Below are 18,610 nucleotides of genomic sequence, written 5' to 3'. Positions count from 1 at the left end.
ATATATCTTTCCTCTGCATCCCCTCTGGTTGGATCTGAAAATAGAGAAAAATTATCACAGAGAAGAAGGGAAAAAAGAGTGTTGGGGGGGTATTATGTTATTCATGAGAAAAACTTCTGTTGACTCTGAGAGAGAAAGAGGGGGGAAAAACGTCAGCACATTTTAAGTCAAACACCCTTGGTTACTGCTTTTGTAACCAGAAAACAAGATTCCCCCCCACCCTCATCTCCCTCCTTCCCTACTTCTTTTTTTTCCTCCCCCTGCATTTACAACACCTACAGGACAAGATTGCTAAATTGCGAGGACAGAGCAGGTTCATCATTGTGATGCAAAAGAAGTTGAAATGCTACCCCAAGGCGAGGTAGCTGAGTTTGGGGGATCAAGAGAAAGTGAGAGGGAGGGATAAAAAAAAAAAAAGTAGCTCAGACCTTTGATGTAGCAGCAACAAATTTACCTTGTGACAGAAGATACATGGGTGCAATAAACGAGTTATACCAGCCCTTACACATGCAATCAGATGATTCTGGCCAGGGTGTTAATTGGATCCTAACCGGCAGATCTGATACGCCCGGGCCCTGGTGGTGAGGGGGAAAGCCTTTCCAAGTGATGAACTATAATTCACTGAGCTGCTTGAAGCACTTGTAATTTACTGTGTGTCACTGATGAAGAGGCTGATCCAGTGGAGGCCATATTACCTGCAACATCAGAGGAAAGTAACCCCCCCACCCCCGACACACACACACACACACACACGCACCCCACATCCACCTGCTCTCACTTGTGCTCTCTCACTTTCTTTCTATTACAGTTCTCTCCTCTCTCTGCACTTTCTTTTATAATTCCCTCCCGCTCGCTCTTTCTGTCGCTCCCATTTACTCTTGAACTGTGTGCACCTGCAGGGAGGCATCAGTCGAGAGTGAATTGTGCCAGTTTAATGATAAAGGTGTGACAATTTGTACTGATAGTGACACAAACAATGTGCACAAAGTCGCACAGCTACACTACATTCAGGACGCTTAATCAGTGACTTTCTTTCCTGTAGAGATAAATCAATATGGAAATTGTGCTAAGCCCGTTCCAATCTCCTTGGGCTTTTTTATTAGAGGCTTTTACATGATGGGTCTTTATGTTATGATAAATTGCACTTCCCATGCACTGCTGCCAAACTGCTATGGAAATTGATTTAGGAAAACATTCAGTAATCTACTTAGCTTCAGTCCTGACAATCTACAGTATTGATCTCCCTAAGCTGAACACACGTCATGCATTTGAGCGTAATCACTCTTATGTATGCGTGTGTTATTTTGCATAGGAAACACAATCAGGCCTCTTGCAAACTTCTCAGTCAGGTGCAAGCCACACCAGCTCGCCCTGTCGCCTTGGTGGTCCTCTGGTGGAGAGTCCCAGCTATCAATAATCGCCCAGCCACATTTGGCAGTAATTGGCTAGTAAATGAGCAGTGTCAACTGAAATGGAGTTGAGAGGTCAGAAGTCCACAAACTACGGTGGAGGTCTGCTCGGCGTTGTGGCCCGTGCCCCCCCTGGGATGCTTAGGAGATTGAGATGAAATAAGGAAATGTAGGGAGGCTACATGTAGAGAGGTTTGTCTCTTTTCTCTCTAGATTTCTTAATCTTTTTTTTTCTTTTTCATGTGTAAAATGAATCTTGTGGCTTAATTAGCAGTGACTCTCCTGCCAAGGATCCACAATAATTACCGACTAGGACCCTTCCATTTCTCATTGCCTTTATCTCCGCCGTGTCTGAAGCTCCACACAGTTCCCCGTTCAGTACTACAGCAACTTATGTCGTTGATAACAGCCACATGTTCCAACCCCCTCAGTGTTTCTGACTGCCATTTATTCACTGCCCCCCACCCCCTACCCCCCTGCTTGCTTATTAGTGCTAAGTATGATGGAATAAAATCAAATAATAGGAATTCCCTTCTGCTAGACTAATTGTTCGAGCTAGAACTCTGATACATTTTATCTCTGCTTTAGCTCATTTGAGTTTGTTCGTAAAAAAACGTATCTCACAGATAAAGTGCCGCACAGTGGGTGTAATGTCTGGAAGTGTCCATTGGTCAGGATAGACAACCGTGCGAGCCATCTCAGGAAGAGATACCTGAGCTCTCTGTGGATGAGCTTGACCTTTCACAGGGTGTTGGAGAGGCTGGATATAGGGTGCAGGTGTGACAAGTGTGCTGTAATGATCTGCTTGTTCTGGTGAGGGCCCCAGCAACGTTTTCTCATCATCAGCCAATTTAAATGGCTTTTGTTTTACTCTCTACCCTCTCCACCTTCATGTCAGTGTAGCTCCACATGCTTATTAAAACGAGGGGCGGAAATAAATAGCAGCTCAAATGTTTCAAAATATGCAGTTTTTAACTACATTTTTTTTCTTACAAATGTCTATAAAGCTGGTGTTACATTCAAATGCCATTTTTAAAACTCATTAGCTTGCTGCTCTCCATCCAAATTTGCACTATTAAAACCAGGAGGCTAACCTTTTCTGTTTTTTAAGGTCCCCAGTGGCGACATCAGCTGCAGCTAATTTCAGACAATTTAATAAATACCATTAATAATTTTTCTCTTTTCCTTTTTTTTTTTGGGTGCTGCAGTACTGGAAATGTATCCTTTTGGATTACAGAGAAACAGAGGCACAGACCAATAGGAAAGAGAGTCTATTCACGGTGCACGGATGTTTACGCCACTGCCAGCGTCTTCTAAATGCTCATTAATTTTATCCCTTCGTGGCAAAATCATTTCAAGGAGAAGCAATTCAGCCTCCTGTTCCTTTCAATTCACCGCTCATGTCAATCAAGCCCTCCTGCAGTATCCTGCAGAATGGAGGTGTTATATTCCTGCAATTATCATGTCATATACTCGAAAATGTAAATGAACGTGTGTGTAAAATTAAATTTATGGGTTGTCAGTGAAGAATAAGAACCAGGAGAGCAATTACTTATCTGCTTTCATCTTGGAGCCTCTGATACGTCAAGCAGAAAAGCATGCAGTTAAATGCTGGAATTAGCATTGTGCTGCACTTCACAATAGACGTGGGCCAGTGCCTTTTCTCCCCTTTCTTTCTTCCTTCTGCCTTTTCTCTCTTTTTGGTTCCCCTTCCTTTATTTTATTTTTTTTTTTTTGTTTGGAGCTGTGAAATGAAGATGATTATCACCCATTATGTCTCTAAAAAGTTAATAAAAGCATAAAGAGAGCTTCCTCATCTCATAACTTGGTTGCTTTCTGTTTTTATTGATTTTTTCTGTTTTGTTTAGTTATATTCATTGCTGCTAAAATCCCTGACTTTGAATGGTTATAGTTTATCAGTTCTAAGCTAAAAACAGTTAGAAATAACATGCAGAAAATATATGCATCTGCATACTTTGTGCTTTTTTTGTAAACTTAAACATCTCTGAGCCAGCACCCAATTAATAGTCTTAATGAGTGCATCTCTCGTGTTGTTTCTCGGCTGCACGCATTCCATTGTAATGGTATCCAACACAAAAACAGGAGTGACTGCGGGGGTAATTACTTACCTTGCAAATATACCTATAAGGGTTAATAGCATTGAAGGTGTAAGCGCAGCATTTGCATAATTACACGTGGACTGTTTAATTTGCAAATTTTTGACGGCTTTTGTTCCGCACCTTGTGCATTTTCTCTTGTACTCTTGCATCGAGGAGTCCAGAGAAGAAAAGAGATGTACCACAACAACATCCTCCTCCTCCTCCTCCTCCATCTCTTCCACCTTAGATGGAGTCCCTTCTCTCTAAGACCCTAATGAACAATGGAGGCAGGATTTGTTTGAATATGAATATGAATGTGCAGCAGGGCCGGCTGGAAGTTGACCTTCAGCTGTGATTTTCAGTTCATCAGGATTAGTCAAGGCGGGCGATCAGGAGCCACTAATGCATAATGACTTCTAAAATGAAAAATGTGTAGTGACCATGCAAATGTCTCGGCTAATCAAAGAGGGGGGAAAACCTGGGGTGGGGGGTAGGCGTTGAGGAGAGGAGAACTAAACAAGGACGTGTCAAGGCCTGACAGAGAGAGAACGAGAGAGAGAGGAAGAGGGAGGGAGGAGAGACGCACATGGAAAGTAATCAAGCCAGCTTGATTAGCTGGCGATGAGGACAGGGATGTCTTATTGGCCCCTTGACACTCCATATAGGCTAGCTACTGTCATGGCACCTCTATGCTAAGCAGTGTCGCAGTTCAGTAAAAGTGTTACTACATGTTGATATTTTAATTATGTTAAGGTCTAAAATGCCTGCCTGTTTACCATTCAGCTCTAGGATGCCACAATTCTTGTTCAAGAAACAACAAACTAATTTGTATCTGCAAATGTTGGAAATGTGCCACTTTAGTCTTCTTATTCAGTAAAAAAGCATTGAGCTGTTGTGTTACTGAACCGAACTGAACACTAAATCATTCACTCATGTTGGCTTCTTTTTTCCATAACTGAGGAGTAAACAAACACACACACACACAAGTCATTCAATATTTAAGCAGCTACAAGGAGCAGAAATTCCACAATATCACTGCAAGCCTACTCTCCCCTGTTAGAACATGTGCATGCAATCAAAGCCTGAAGAGAAACGTATCATCGCTCTACTGTTCTGCTGCCTCAGAAGTGGCTCGCACTGTCTCCTCAGAAGAAAGTGGCATAAGCAGCGTACGCATCTTGGTTTTGTTTTGGAGATGTTCTTCTACTGCAACGAGTATTACCTAAAAAGGGCATGCATTTTTCAAAATTACGTAGCCTACTACACCAGCAGCCTTTATGAGAACTTAAGAGTTGCTTTCACACCGTTCCAACAGATGAAAAAAGAATACTTCAGGTACACCCCAAACTCCCATGACATAATGCTGATTGTTCCTGCCATGCGTCCACTTCATCAGCGTAGTTTCAATCAGCTTTAGAGTTGTGCATTTTTTCACGCTGTTTCATAATAGCGGTGCTGATAAAGTGGGGGAGTTCAAGGGTCCTGCTAATTAAGGTCTATGTCTATTTAAATCCTTTACTTTTCCCAGCGGGGTAAAGGAAGGAAAATAAGATGAGCAACACAAAGGCACGGCACCCATCTGTCCTTCAGCATCTCCTCTAGGCTGCAAAGCATCACGGCCATGAGAGGCCTGCTCTCCCTACCTCTCCAACCACCAATTACCACACTTCCAGCAGATCCATGCCACTATGCCTGAAAACTTATTCAGCTCTTCGTTTTCTTTGTTTTTCCCCATCATCGTCCATGTATAGGTTCCAGTGTCAGTGGCCATGATGAGTCCCCAGGTGATGACGCCGCAGCAGATGCAGCAGATCCTCCAGCAGCAGGTGCTTTCCCCCCAGCAGCTCCAGGCTCTGCTCCAGCAGCAGCAGGCTGTAATGCTGCAGCAGGTACACACACTCCAACCTACATGCACCGTATGAACATTGTGACACTCATGCTGTGACATACCCCATCATCACCTAGGCTGGTTTGCCCACATCCATACAGTTACACATTTAAATCCACATAAAAATGTAGTCTGGTGTTTGTACAGGCATACACAAAAATGCACACACAACCCCTCCACATAAGTGTGCCCAGCCACCAGTTACGCCAACTCACCACAGCCCCATGTCCTTGACACGCTTACCAAGGGGAATCGGAAATTGACGTACTCCTGCATGTCACCTCTAATTAACCGTCTCTAGTGTGTCGCTGGTTCAATTCCCTGACAAGCATCCATCAGGGACTGTGAGAGTAGGGCATAGTTGGGCTGTGCAGCAGAAGCTGAACGATAAGTGATGGTGATGTAATATTTGGAATCAACTTGAGAAAGCGCACTCGGCAGAGTTGAAATGCATTTGTCATTCATAGATTTGATTAAGAAAAAGACAATAGTTTAATTAAGAATGTCAGTCATTCTGAGTCTTCTTCATTAAGAGTTCCCCAGCTCGATGTGGTCACATGCTTTCACGCTCTACTGTGCAAGTACAGGGATTTGTCTTAAAATGTGACTCAACATTTTTAGTTTCACATAAGATTTGATAGAAAGCTTGATCATCTGCCATACACATCAGTCACTAAATCAACATCTACCTTCTGTTGTTGATTTACGTATTTAAAAATATTTCTCAATTGATTCTTGCATATAGTCTGTTAAAGCGTGTATATTTCAGTAGCAGTTTGCATAGAACTGGATCAAGCATTCCAGTGGCCTGGCCTGCTTTGGCTTCTCTTTTTAGGCCAAACAGCCACATGGAAAAAAAAATGATATGAAAGTTTAAATAGCGGTTTGACTATGTGTGTTAATAGAATCAGTTTAAAGTACAGAGCTTGATCCTAAGAGAGTTTATTTTGTTTATTTCAACCACTCCAAAGGAAGCCAGTACCTTCTGGCAGCTAAATACATAGTTAATATGATGGATTGTTATCCCTGCAGCACTGTGGGACTATTAACATTCCATAGGAAATAAATTGTGAAAGACTGCAAAGATCTGAGTCTGACACTGAAAAGATATAATAGATCAGCCTCACCAAGTTTGTGTAACAGAAAATTTCAGGGTTTTTTTTTTTAACTTTGCTTTGATAAATACATAAACTCATTTTGGATTTCTACTTTTGCTTGTGTGTTTATGTACAGCAACACCTGCAGGAGTTTTATAAGAAACAACAGGAACAGCTTCATCTGCAACTTCTGCAGCAGCAACACCCTGGCAAGCAGGCTAAAGAGGTAGGTGCACACCCGGGGACATAACATAGTAATTTAGCCTCATGGGGAAAAGATGGTGAATGTGTGCATGTAGATTCTCTATAGATAGTAATAAGCACCATAAAACAGACAGCTTTGTTGTTCTAGAAATAAAGTAATTAAGCGGGCTAACCCGGAGGTATAATACTACAATAACCCCACAGCATACACATGCAGTGCTGGCTATTCTCCTCTGATTCCTGCTAGCATTATGCAGTATGGAGATCCAGTTAAAGACAGTTTCATGTCTTGTCTGTATTGACACATGCTCACACAAGTCAAAGGGTGCTGCAGCCACCTCGTCAATGAAGTGTTTCTGCGGGCACACAAACACATGCAGCACCTCTGAAGTTGCAATGTGCATCGCTCATAAATCACAATGACAGGCAGCCGGTCGACAGACATGCCTCTGTCTTGTTCTCTTTGGATATCATGGAGCAGTAGAGGAGCATGACAGCCCCAGCCACATTTGCGTAACAGCGTCGGTCCAGGTCTAGAGCCACGGCCAGGCAATTCTGTGGGAACGGCTAAATTGATTCAAAAATGGGTATCACATAAACACACGCGTTCTGTCTTTCTTTTTCATCTCCCTCTCTCTCTCTCCTCAAGCAGCCCATTATGCTGCCCTTACAGGAAGTCACAACTGACCTCCCCGCGGCTTTGTTTCTGTTTGGATTTGTGAATAGAGTTTTTCAGGAGGCTCGCCATCAAATATGGAATAGAAATTGCTCCCTTATTTCTCTTGAGGCAGAGGAGAGGTGTTTGGGGGGGGGGGGGGGGGGCAAACCGCCTCCCGCCACCACCACTCCATTATGCAGCCTGTTTTCCAGTGAGCGCATCACAGGTTTTATCCCCCAAACCCACCCAACCCCTCTCCCTTTCTCAGTCCCTCAGTCTCCATACTTTTCTAGGTACACCATCACTAGCATACAGAAACGTGACAACAGAAACTGGCCTCTGTGGTTAAAGCATTACATATGCACAGCTAACTGGAAGTACAGAAAAGTATACCCCATTAAGCCTCAGTGAATGTGCACTTGCAGCCAATCATTACCTGAGATTTTTGCTTCCTAATAGGTGTTTGCAGTACGGCTGTGTTTCAGAGCTCAGAGCCAACTGCTTTTGTCTCTCTCTAAATTCACTCCCTTTCTCAGTTGTTTTGCAGCGGTGGCTGAGTTTGATGTTTTTCATTTTGTTGTTGTTTTTGTTTTTGTCTTTGTTTTTTTCTTCTTTTTTTGCACAAAGCTTACGCAATTGCCTGTCTGGCCCAGCGATAAACAACTCTGTGAGCCAACAAGGAGGGCTGAGAGGGAGTGGAAGGGGGGGTGTAGTGCAGTGGATGTGTGTTTGTGTTTGTGCGTGTTTGTGTCTATGCATTCACATGCAGCTTTAAATCTCTCTCTGCTAGTTCCCTCTGGTCACATAAGCTGTAACAGACCATCAGTGAAGGCGAGACAATTAACTATCAGGGGTGGTGGTGGGGGGGATTATACCAGAGGCTTAGTATCATACACAATCACAAGCCACATACACTGACAGGCTTGAGAGCTGGTATATCAGCATAGCTTTGTTTGTGTGTGTGTATGTGCTCAAAGACATGAACATACACAAAGACAGGAGAAGAAGGTGGTACAGCCCAAAAAAAACAGGAGGAAAGACTAAGTGAGCACAGACAGAGAGGGAGAGAGCGTGTAGAGAAGCAGAAGAAGAAGCAGAGAGGTGTAGCTAAGGTCACAGCAGAGGCGACTGAGTGCACACTCTTCACGCACAAACAGCGCTCCGTCTCCTCTGTCCTCTCCCGCTCACTCAGTTGTTAATTCGTCTGTAATTTTCCCTCCTCTCCTCTCCTCTTCACTCCTCTCTTGCTCCTCTCCTCTTCCTCCTCCTCTCTCTCTCTCTCTATAGCAACAGCAGCAGCAGCAGCAGCTGGCCGCCCAGCAGCTCGTCTTCCAGCAGCAGCTCCTGCAGATGCAGCAGCTCCAACAGCAGCAGCACCTGCTCAACATGCAGCGGCAGGGCCTGCTCACACTGCCTGGTCCCGCTCCAGGCCAAGCCGCCCTGCCCGGACAAACCCTACCACCACCAGGTAAGAGGAGGAGGAGAGCGGAGGAGGAGTGGTGGGAAGAAGAGGGAGCAGGGAGGTAGTTGCGTTGATATTAAGCACGTGACTTGCAGCAGTAGTCACATACTTCCTGTATTTTTGTCTACTAGTGCTTTTCACAGTCTGGCTCTGTTTTATTGTTCCTTCCGGCTGTCTAGTGTCTCCAAGCCCATCTGTCCTACTACTCATCTGCCTTTCTGTCCTGTCTGTCTTTTTCTAATTGGTATGCTGCTGTGTCTCTCATACGTTATCTTTAAGTATGTCTGTCTGTCTGCCATCCCTTCATTGGTATGCCCTTCTACCATTCACTTTGTCCTTAACTCCCCTCATGATTGTTTTTAGTCTTCTGTTCTTCCTTTCTCTTCCACTCTTTTCTCATCTGATTATGGCTTTCTCTGTCTTCCTCTGTTCCTCTCTCAGCTGTGCTCTGCCTCTGTTTGTTGTTTTTCCATCTCTGTTTCTATTCCCTCACTCCCCAACTCCCCCTCCTTCTTTCAGAGGTTGTTGTTGTTGTTTTTGTTTACTGCCTTTACTGAGAACAAAGGAGAGGCAAAAGAGAAGAATAAAAAGACAAGCGAGAGAGAGCGAGGAGAAGAGAGCAGGCTCCATTTTTGTTTTTTCCCCTCCCGAGCCAAGTAAACACCTATGTTTGTTGTTTACCACCAAAATGGCGCAGACGAAGACAACAGGCAGGAAGATGTTAGGAGGAAATAAAAGGAAACTGCTTAATTCTGTGCCAAGCTGAAAAGCAGCAGTTGACAAAGCTTGTTGTTTTTAGGTGGAACTTGCTCATATTCAGTATAATCAGTCTTTTTTTATGTAGTTTTACTCATTGGACACACACGAGTCGTTGTGCGTCAGAGCTACACAAGTGATTCATAACCAGCTTAAAACCAGTATTTGACTGTGCAGAGAAGACTGTACGTGGCTTCAATAAACAGGAAACTGTGATTTCATATTCGAGTTTGCCCTTGCTGAGAGCAGGGCCTTCAGTCATGCAGCTGTATGGAATTTCTCTGGCTGTTGAATAATCCATACAGAGCTAAGCTTTTGTCCTGTAAACACAGAGTGCAATGCATCCTAAACTGAAAACCACAATGTGCAAGTGAGAGCTAATAAAACAGCTTGGACTCTTTTCCTTTTTTTTGTATTAAGTATTAAGTTGAGCAACTTTATTCATTCAGTATACTTTCTCTGTTCCCTTATCTATTTCTCTCTCTATCTCCTTCTTGATGTCTCTAGCTGGATTGAGCCCCGCAGAGCTCCAGCAGTTGTGGAAGGACGTTACCGGAGGCGGCGGTCACGGAATGGAGGACAACGGCATCAAACACAGCAGCGGCACTGGCACCGGCGTGGGTGGCGGCGGCGGTTTAGACCTGTCCACTAACAACTCTTCTTCAACTACCTCCTCCTCCAATCCCGCCAAAGCATCGCCGCCCATCTCTCACCATTCCATCGCCAACGGACAGTCTCCCGCCCTCAACCACAGGAGAGAGAGGGAAAGGGAAAGAGAACGGGAGCGAGAGAGGTAAACCAACTAAAATGCCATCCGCCACCTTTTTGATGCATCACAGAGGAAGAAGCAAGGGAAGATGAAAAGTTTACAGCACTCGTACTCTTCACACGAGCTTGTTTGTTGCCGTGCCACGATTGAACACATCAAAACAAGGCACTCAACAACAAGCCATCGTTACTTCAGGGAAAGCTGGGCGTTTTGTTTATTTATTCAAAAGTTTATTAGTGTCTTAAGGAAAAAAAATAAGAGCCTTGTTCTCCCGGGGGACCATGCGTTCAGTTGAACACACTTAGCTTGCACACACATATCAAAAGCGGGGAGACGACGCCATGCAGCCAGGCGCACTTACAACAAGCGTCTCTGGCAGAGAAGACAAGGTAACCCCCTTGTACATTAAGTATTTAGTGCTTTCTTTCTTTTTTCTCTTTTGAAAATTACCTTCCATGCTTGCTTGTCATGTAAACAGAATACGTGATGCCTTGAGTGGCGTTTCCAGGATGTTTATCCTTGTGATGCCGTCTTTTATAAATGCATCCAGCACCGAAACACTGACTGTTCACATATCTGCCTATCTGGCCCATGCATTATTCAAAGGCTTTTCTTGGGCGATATTATAATAAGGACTTAGGGTGTAGCGATGTGTGTGTGTGTGTGTGTGTGTGTGTGTGTGTGTGTGTCTGTGTAGATGCTCGGTATAGACTCACACTGGAGGTGGAAGTGCTGTGTAATTGGTTTAAAGTAGATGCTATCTCTCCAGTACCACTAAAAGGAGGCTTGAAAAAGATATCTTTAGAAGGAAGACAGAGGGAAAGAGAGAGGAAAGGAATGGATAAGAAGAGAAGGAAGAAAGACTTTATCTGCTTGTGTCCCGAGGGGTGTGTGGTGTCTCATAATGATCGAACAAGGAGTATTGTCAGGAGCACTGCTTACTAACATGCCATGGATCGATGAGGGGAAAGCCCCTCTGTAAAACGCAGCGTGAGCTCTGCCTGCACTAAGACACACAGGCATGAATGCATGTAGCCATCGACCACACACATGCATGCACATGTGTAACCTATATACAGACAAACACACGCTAAGACACAGACTGTACACACTCTCATTCACATTTTCGTACACACACACAGACACACTAGCGCCTGGCCTAAAAGGTTAAACTGTCATCTTTAATAGGATGTGCTGTCTAGGAAGGGTCGTAACTTATTTGGGTGCCATTTGAAAAACGCCAGAACACCCCTGCTCCCCTTGTCCTCAAAGAACATAAGTTACACAGAGTATTAATCTCCTGATGAAAATTATATGGCTGTCTGGATTTTTAATGTTTACTTGAAAGCCTCCACCCCTCCTCCCCATAATGGCTTTACAAGATGGGATGGTGACTACAGTGGAGACAAAACTAGATTTCCATCGGGGATGGTAGTCCAGCCTATTTCTCACACATTAGTCTTTGCCATCTTAATATAGTTATCCTGTAGTGATTATTTAAACTGAATGGCTGTTAGCCATCAACATCCCAGTTCCCAAATTTCCTTTTTATAAAGCTGCTGTTATTGCATTCATCCCTTGCTTTCTCTCTGTCTGATTTAGCCCTGGTTATTCATCACATGAATTGCTGAATTAGTGCTCTGACCTCTTTCAGCGTGTCTTTAATCTGCTATTTCCCGTTTCTTGTTTGCTCATTTTTTTGGGCCCGCCTCTAGTTCACTACACGAAGAAAGTGGAGGGACTCACCCCCTGTATGGTCACGGTGTGTGCAAGTGGCCCGGCTGTGAGAACATCTGTGAAGACTTTGGACAGTTTTTGAAGTAAGGACATGCTCTAATACAAATACGTAATACTGGAAATAACATATATTATATATATACTAATATACTGAGTGTAGCAGTAGTTCAGGCAAGCTGAAAAGTCAGTTTTCGCTGCCATCCTCCCTGATCAGTTGATCCTAGTGCCAGCCCAAATCATCTGATGCCACACATCTCAAATAGGGTGTGCTGTTTAAGCATTTTTAGCCTGAATATAGTCGCTGTCCCTCTGCAAGTTGCTTTGCAACCCACATCCCTCGAGGTAGTGCTGTTTCTTGTTCCTGCCTCTTGCTTTCCATGTGTGCGTGTGAGGAAGGGTGGGGAGCTCCCAGAACAGAGCCATAATAACACATAAAAATGACTGAAGATGGAAATAACAATCTCTGAAAGCGATCGCCTTCAGTACAGTGCTTGGTCTTTCTGTGGGGGCCTAACAAAGAAAACATCACTGCTTTTCACAGAGCCCATTTTGACCTTATAGACAGCTAGTTGACAGGGTTTCTCTCTAGTAGTGCAGGATTCAAACCAACTCTGGTCCATAACAAATTTTCCTTCCTGGTGTGGAGGGGCCTGATAGGTTTGTGAAAAAGCGTCAAAAGCTAATGGCAACTCGCACGGCCGCACACTTACCTCCACAACAAAGGCCCCCATTCACTGTTGTCATGGTGCAGGCGCCAGAGCGAATGGACTCTTCATGCTCCATCAACAATTTAGTTAATTAGCTCATTTGTAATTGGCCGGCTTTGTTGCCAGGATGTTAGTGGGGGGACATCAAAGGAAGAAGGTGTTTGCAGCACTGCCGATTACAGGTTATCACATTGCCACTCAGTGAGAGTCTCCCTCTGCCTCTCTCTCTCTCACTCTTTCCCCGGCTCCCTGCTCTCACACAGAGAAGAAAAGAAAGGGGAAAGCTTTAATTTGAATATTCTAATTAGATTTGTAATTAACTGTGAAATAACGATCTGGTGAGTGTTTTTCATGGGCTGTAAATGTCCATGTGAATTCGCACAAACTCTTAAAATCAGGACATTGTTCTGGCTTATTTTCCAAATTATGCATTTTTCTACTGTAGTGGCTGTAAAGTTACAAAAGGCTTTAAAAAAACAGTCATATTTAGGTCAGGCTTTGCTAATTCAATGCCGGCTTGTGAATTAAAGCTAAAAGGTGTATCTGTAAAATGAAATGACACTAATAAACATGGTGTTTACCTGTCTTTCAAAGACAGAGGGAGGCAGTACATTAGACTCCATTTTCACACACTGCCAAGGCATAAAATCACTTAAAGGCCCCATTATTGACGGCAGTGGAGTTCAATGAATCATAGTCTGACAAGTGTGTTTGCTAATCCCCTGTGGAAAATGTGCCGCATACATGTCAATGCCAATACCAGTGCTCTAGAGTGAGCATGGCATAACCATAAGCATCATCTAGTCATGCTTATGAAAAGCCAAATGCATGTGTACAATCCATTGTCCAGCCTGGAATACATGTACGGCAGTCCAGGTAGAACAGTTTGCCTTGCAGCTTGAGAACAGATGTGTGCGTGATAAGGCAAGCCTCTATCGGATTAGCAGATTTTCTGATATCTTGTCCTATCACCTTAGTACACTTACTTATAGAAGACATCAGTCTATTTCTTGGCACTGTATGCTCCTTTCACGCTCAAACACACGTAAGTCTGTGTGCTGTAAGGATACTGTGTCTAGGTGGCTTAGCTGGTTATTTAGGTGAGGGGCATAGATACAGTGTGTGTAAAGCCATGTGCCTGCGAATAAGCTGGTAAGCCAATGCAAAAGGATGCATGGCTGTAAAGACAAACTGAGAGAGCTCCACAGATAGAGGGAAAATGGGTAGATTTCATACTTGAAAGCGAGAGCACAGGTTGGCAGACGGTTTTGTAAGAACACTTGCCAGAACATTGGCTGGTACAAAACAGAAAACACACACACACACACACCACTGCAAGTCAGAGGCTGGCTCTATACTGTAACCCAGCCAGAACATGAAAACAGACACCAACAAAGAAGGCAGACTCGTCATCAGAACAAAGATGGCTGCTCGGTGGCGTGCCTCGGAGCAGTGATTGTAGGTGTCAGAGGGAGTCCTTTCATGTTTCCGGAGATGCCAGTCGACGACACACACAGATGCACTCACACACAAGTGCAGCTTAAACGGGGTTACATAAAGTGGGTGTCAGATGTAGATGACAGTTTAGATGTTGGTACTTGGGTGTGGGTTATGTATGCAGGGAGGTGGGGTGGAAGGGGGAGAGGGGACCCGAGTCAAGCTGGCGTCTCGTAGCTCGCTGTAGGAGCTCGGCTCAGCGGCGGTGACACGTTTAGTCATCTATTGTTTTGTTCCATGAAGAAACTTGTCAAGATCAGCATTTAATAGCTCTTCAGTGCGCTTTTAAGTGTTCTCACCTGGAAAAGGTAGCCGCAAGGTGGCTGGCACCCTGAATTAGCTCTGTGAAGTTCAAAATGAAATAATATTGCTGGGAATGTTTCTCCGAGTGGTGGGTGTTGCTGCTTTGTGGGTGTGTTTGTGTTAGTTACAGAGAAAGAAACATTCATGCTTTTAGGTTGCGTGCCAGGGCTATTTTGGTGGGAGCCTTTTTGGTAAACATAGGAGACAGAAAATGCAATTAATACCTGTAAATGTGGATGTTTTATTTGTATAATTTGTCAGTACAATAAATGCCTCCAGCTTACTGCAGATTTTTATAGCGCTTTAAAAAAACAAAGCTTGAACACATCAAATGTGTTCGTCTCCTGTACATGCACGTCTTGTTCCGCCTACTTTGGCTTTTTTCCCCCCTCAGTAATATACCTGCAAATGCATACTTGTTCTCACTCACACACAGTTAACTGTTACACTCTCCGTCACCATTCTGCTCTTCCTATTACTGGCAGGAAGGCAGGCTCCATGTTAAAATGGTGAGCTCAGCTGCTAACCTAGTGTCTGTAACCCGCTACTAATTAAACCCACAAGGCATCAGGCAAGTGTCTTTGTCTCTATATAATGTGCACATACACACACTGTAGAGGCAGGCACCTCAGTCAGGCAGGCCCCCCGGCCCCTTTGGATAGGTAAGCTTGCTTTTACCACTCCACATGTCTGCTGCACCGTGACAAGACCTTTAAAAGGGAGGGCACCGACACCAAGGAGACAGTGTGAGAGAATGTGTGTGTAAATCTGCATGCGGTGGATATCAGGTTTTCTCAATTTGTGTACAGTTATGGAGGCCAACTTTCTGTGCTGAGCCCCTGATAATACACACAGTCAATTAGCAAAAGTGTATCATCCATATATTCTGGACTTGAGCAGATTTATTATCAGGCCCTTAGTGGACACTGATGGCTTATACATATTCATGTACCCAGCTACTGGGAAAAACCTTTGAGATGTTTTGTTCCCCTCTCTTTTAGAGAAAAGAGAAACTGCAGACTCCAATAAAAACGAGTCTTTATGTGAGAGTTAAAAACAGCTGTGCATCACTCCTCCCACAGTCTGTGTTCATCAGTCCCTTTATCTCTTTATTTGCTTTGATTCCGCTACCTTGGCTACATATTTCACTCTGCAACACTGTTCTCTACGCTGCTCTTACATTCCTTTCATCACACGGGTAATCCTCAGAAATCCGTGTTTCTCTAGAATGGCTCATGGACAGTAAGGCTCGTATTCTTTATCTCAAAGTGTGAGTAGTTTTATCTGAATGCTACATTTTAGATCAATTCTCTTATTTGCCCTCAAAATGTACAATTCCATCAGAATGCTTCAATTTGGTTACAAGTGAGGAAGCCAAAGTCAGTTAACAACTCAGGAATAATGAAATAAAATGAGACATAAGATTAATAAAGAGATTTCTGTTTAATCAAAGAAGACAAGAGAAGTTCATAGTTCAGAGAGGACAGAAACACAGTCATCTATTTTTCCACATTTCAGTAAATACAGCGTTCTTTCATTATTTCTTCCTGTCTGCCCATCTGCGTCTGCCCCCGCCCTTCCTTTCTGTCTTTGTGTGGCATTATTAATGCACAGTAGGACATACAGCCATTTGAATATTTCATAAATGCATGTAGTAATCTTCCTGTAATTGTCTTGCTAACTGGCCAGCAGTAGGATGAGCATATGCAGCAAGCTGCAACTGTCTGGAGGACTTCCACAAGGCCTCCAAGCACAAACACATGCAAAATATTAGATAAACAAGCTTCTTGTTGATGAGAGGCAAGCTTAATAAAGATTTCCCCCTTTCTCTTTCTCTCTGTCTTTTTTTTTTTTTTTTTGTAAAGCGGTATCTTCAGGGACAGCGAGCAGCCTGCTCTGTGCTTTTGAAGCAGCTGTAATTCATGACACACGCCATACATCAAGTGCATAAGATAGCATTATGGGCAGTGAAATGAAAAGGGTATTTGCAACATTAGTTCCCTCATCCTGCGAGGGACGTGATTAAATGATTAATGAAATGCCCCCTTTTTGCATGCGCATTCTGAAACAGCAATTAGGCACAGGGCTGAGGAAATCCACCAGTTCGTCCCTTCCCTTTCTGCTGCTATCCCTCATCCGTCCCTCTCCGCGCCCCCCCACTTTTTTTTAATGTTGCCTCATTTTTGATTTATAATGGAAAATTTCTGAGCATTAGACCTGAAATGGTTATAAAAGTATAAGCAGGGACAGAATGGAATGGTTTTAAATGTGCACAGGCTAATTGAAAGGTACAGAGCTATTGTGATTACAAATGTTCTATTCAGGTTTTGATTGGCAGGTCGGGAGGAACCAGCTCAGTGAGTTGGCTTGTTTTGCACGTTGCAGATAAACAAGAAGTGAGGCTTTTGGGAGAAAATAAAGGAATACGGGGTTTGTGGGGGGAGGGGGCTTATTTCTGTGTATTTGTGTATCTATTTTTTTTTATATGTGCCAATCAGTGTTTGTGCAAGCTCATGATAATGTAAGCAAGCGTGTGTGTTCTTAGATAAAGTGAAAGCCAGCGAGAGAGATTTTGTACTCCCTCTAATGCACTGGAGGCAGAGCTGTAAATGATCATTGAAGGGTCTGCAAGCTAACCTATAATTACTGGAGATAAAGTGGCAGCTCTGGCATTTCATAAGCATGTCTCCTCAAAGCTTGCTTTGTGAGTTTGTCACCAATGATCATTTAGATAGAGGCTCATTACCCAGCATCACAACACTTTAGAAACCCCCGTTTTGCCCCATATTGGTGTTCCTCTGAGTGTGTGTGTGTATATGTGTGTATGTGTGCGTGTGTGTGTGTGTCTGCATATGTGCGCTTTACCAAGAATAAAGGTCTATCCTAATGGTGGAGCTTTTGTGTCCTACAGACGAAATCCAATCAAGGCAAAAACCCTCATTGACTGTTATGGCTGTCTGGCTGCCTTTTTTTCTTTTAATGAGGCGAACACACCAGATACATTTAATATGTCTGCTGCTAGATAATGCACCTTCAAGCAAAGAGCCGCTTTTGTGTGTCAAATGTTGCTGGTGTTAAATCGTGAGTATTGTTTTCGGTAAACGAAGGAGACAAAGCTATTCTGCTGGCCCAGCATCTTTTATTCTCTGTAGAAAGCGGCGCTCGGGGTGGCACTGAAGTTAGCCATCTAAACTGGCGCAGGCCTATTGTCATGTTAAACATGGCACCACACACCGTCATGTTACTTCTAATTACCTCATTTCAGAGTGGAACAATGGGCCTGTACGGGATCCTATAGATAATTATCCCAGTATAGAAATATTATCATCTAAATAAAACAGTGCTGAAGTTGATACTGTAATTATCATCCTCTGAAATTTTGATCATGGTGAAAATGAATTTTGCTTGCTGCCTTCTTCGGGCTTGAAATATTGTATGGATTTTAAAGTTGGCTTGTCATCTCTTCTCCTCCACCGCCAGGCACCTAAACAGCGAGCACGCCCTCGACGATCGGAGCACGGCTCAGTGTAGAGTCCAGATGCAGGTCGTACAGCAGCTAGAAATACAGGTACGTTTTCTTTCTGATAATAAAGGATAAAAAACGGGGGGAAGAAGTCTCACATATTGTTTTATTTTACAATACTGAACTTAACTCGTGAATCAGCCGTTCAAAACTTTATGTTCTGAAAGTTGCGTGTGTGAGAGGAAGGCCATATTGTGGTCTGCTTAATACTTCCAGACAAGCAGGACCTGCTGAATTCAACAAAGCCACTAAACAAAGGAATCCTCGGGCCTTACAACCAAAGTCATTATGGCTGTTTTAATTGAATTAAGCGTATGCTTTATTTTCTCTTCCTTTCTTTTTCTTTCCAATTAATAGCAAACGCATCTCTCCTACTCTGCTGTGTTAATTAACTGCACTTTGCACCTGAAGAAAGCTCAAAAGGAGGGAACTATTTTCAGTAGGTGGAGCGTGACCTTATTAAGAAGTCATGCTGGCTAGATAATGAGAGCGCTGATTGAG

The 18,610-nt window shown here is 43.6% G+C and overlaps 1 protein-coding gene across 17 annotated transcripts in view; it reads left to right on the top strand.

Annotated features, from left to right (window-relative positions):
- Positions 1-18,610, top strand: part of foxp2 (forkhead box P2) — a 101,569-nt gene that overhangs the window by 66,575 nt on the left and 16,384 nt on the right. For 13 of the 17 annotated variants that reach the window (XM_080292126.1, XM_026147617.2, XM_080292124.1 and 10 more), the window contains 6 exons: positions 5,260-5,397; positions 6,630-6,719; positions 8,643-8,823; positions 10,081-10,366; positions 12,058-12,162; positions 18,067-18,154. In XM_080292126.1, coding sequence (XP_080148252.1) covers positions 5,278-5,397; positions 6,630-6,719; positions 8,643-8,823; positions 10,081-10,366; positions 12,058-12,162; positions 18,067-18,154 — 870 coding nt within the window. In that variant the 5' untranslated portion in view covers positions 5,260-5,277. The remainder of the gene's footprint in view (positions 1-5,259; positions 5,398-6,629; positions 6,720-8,642; positions 8,824-10,080; positions 10,367-12,057; positions 12,163-18,066; positions 18,155-18,610) is intronic. The other 4 variants (XM_026147621.2, XM_080292130.1, XM_080292123.1 and 1 more) reach the window with 1 other exon arrangement.

This window comes from Astatotilapia calliptera, chromosome 17, assembly GCF_964374335.1.
Source record: "Astatotilapia calliptera chromosome 17, fAstCal68.1, whole genome shotgun sequence".
Classification (NCBI taxonomy): Eukaryota; Metazoa; Chordata; class Actinopteri; order Cichliformes; family Cichlidae; genus Astatotilapia; species Astatotilapia calliptera.
Note: the sequence above shows the minus strand (reverse complement) of the source record. Positions and strands in the feature narration are given on the sequence as shown.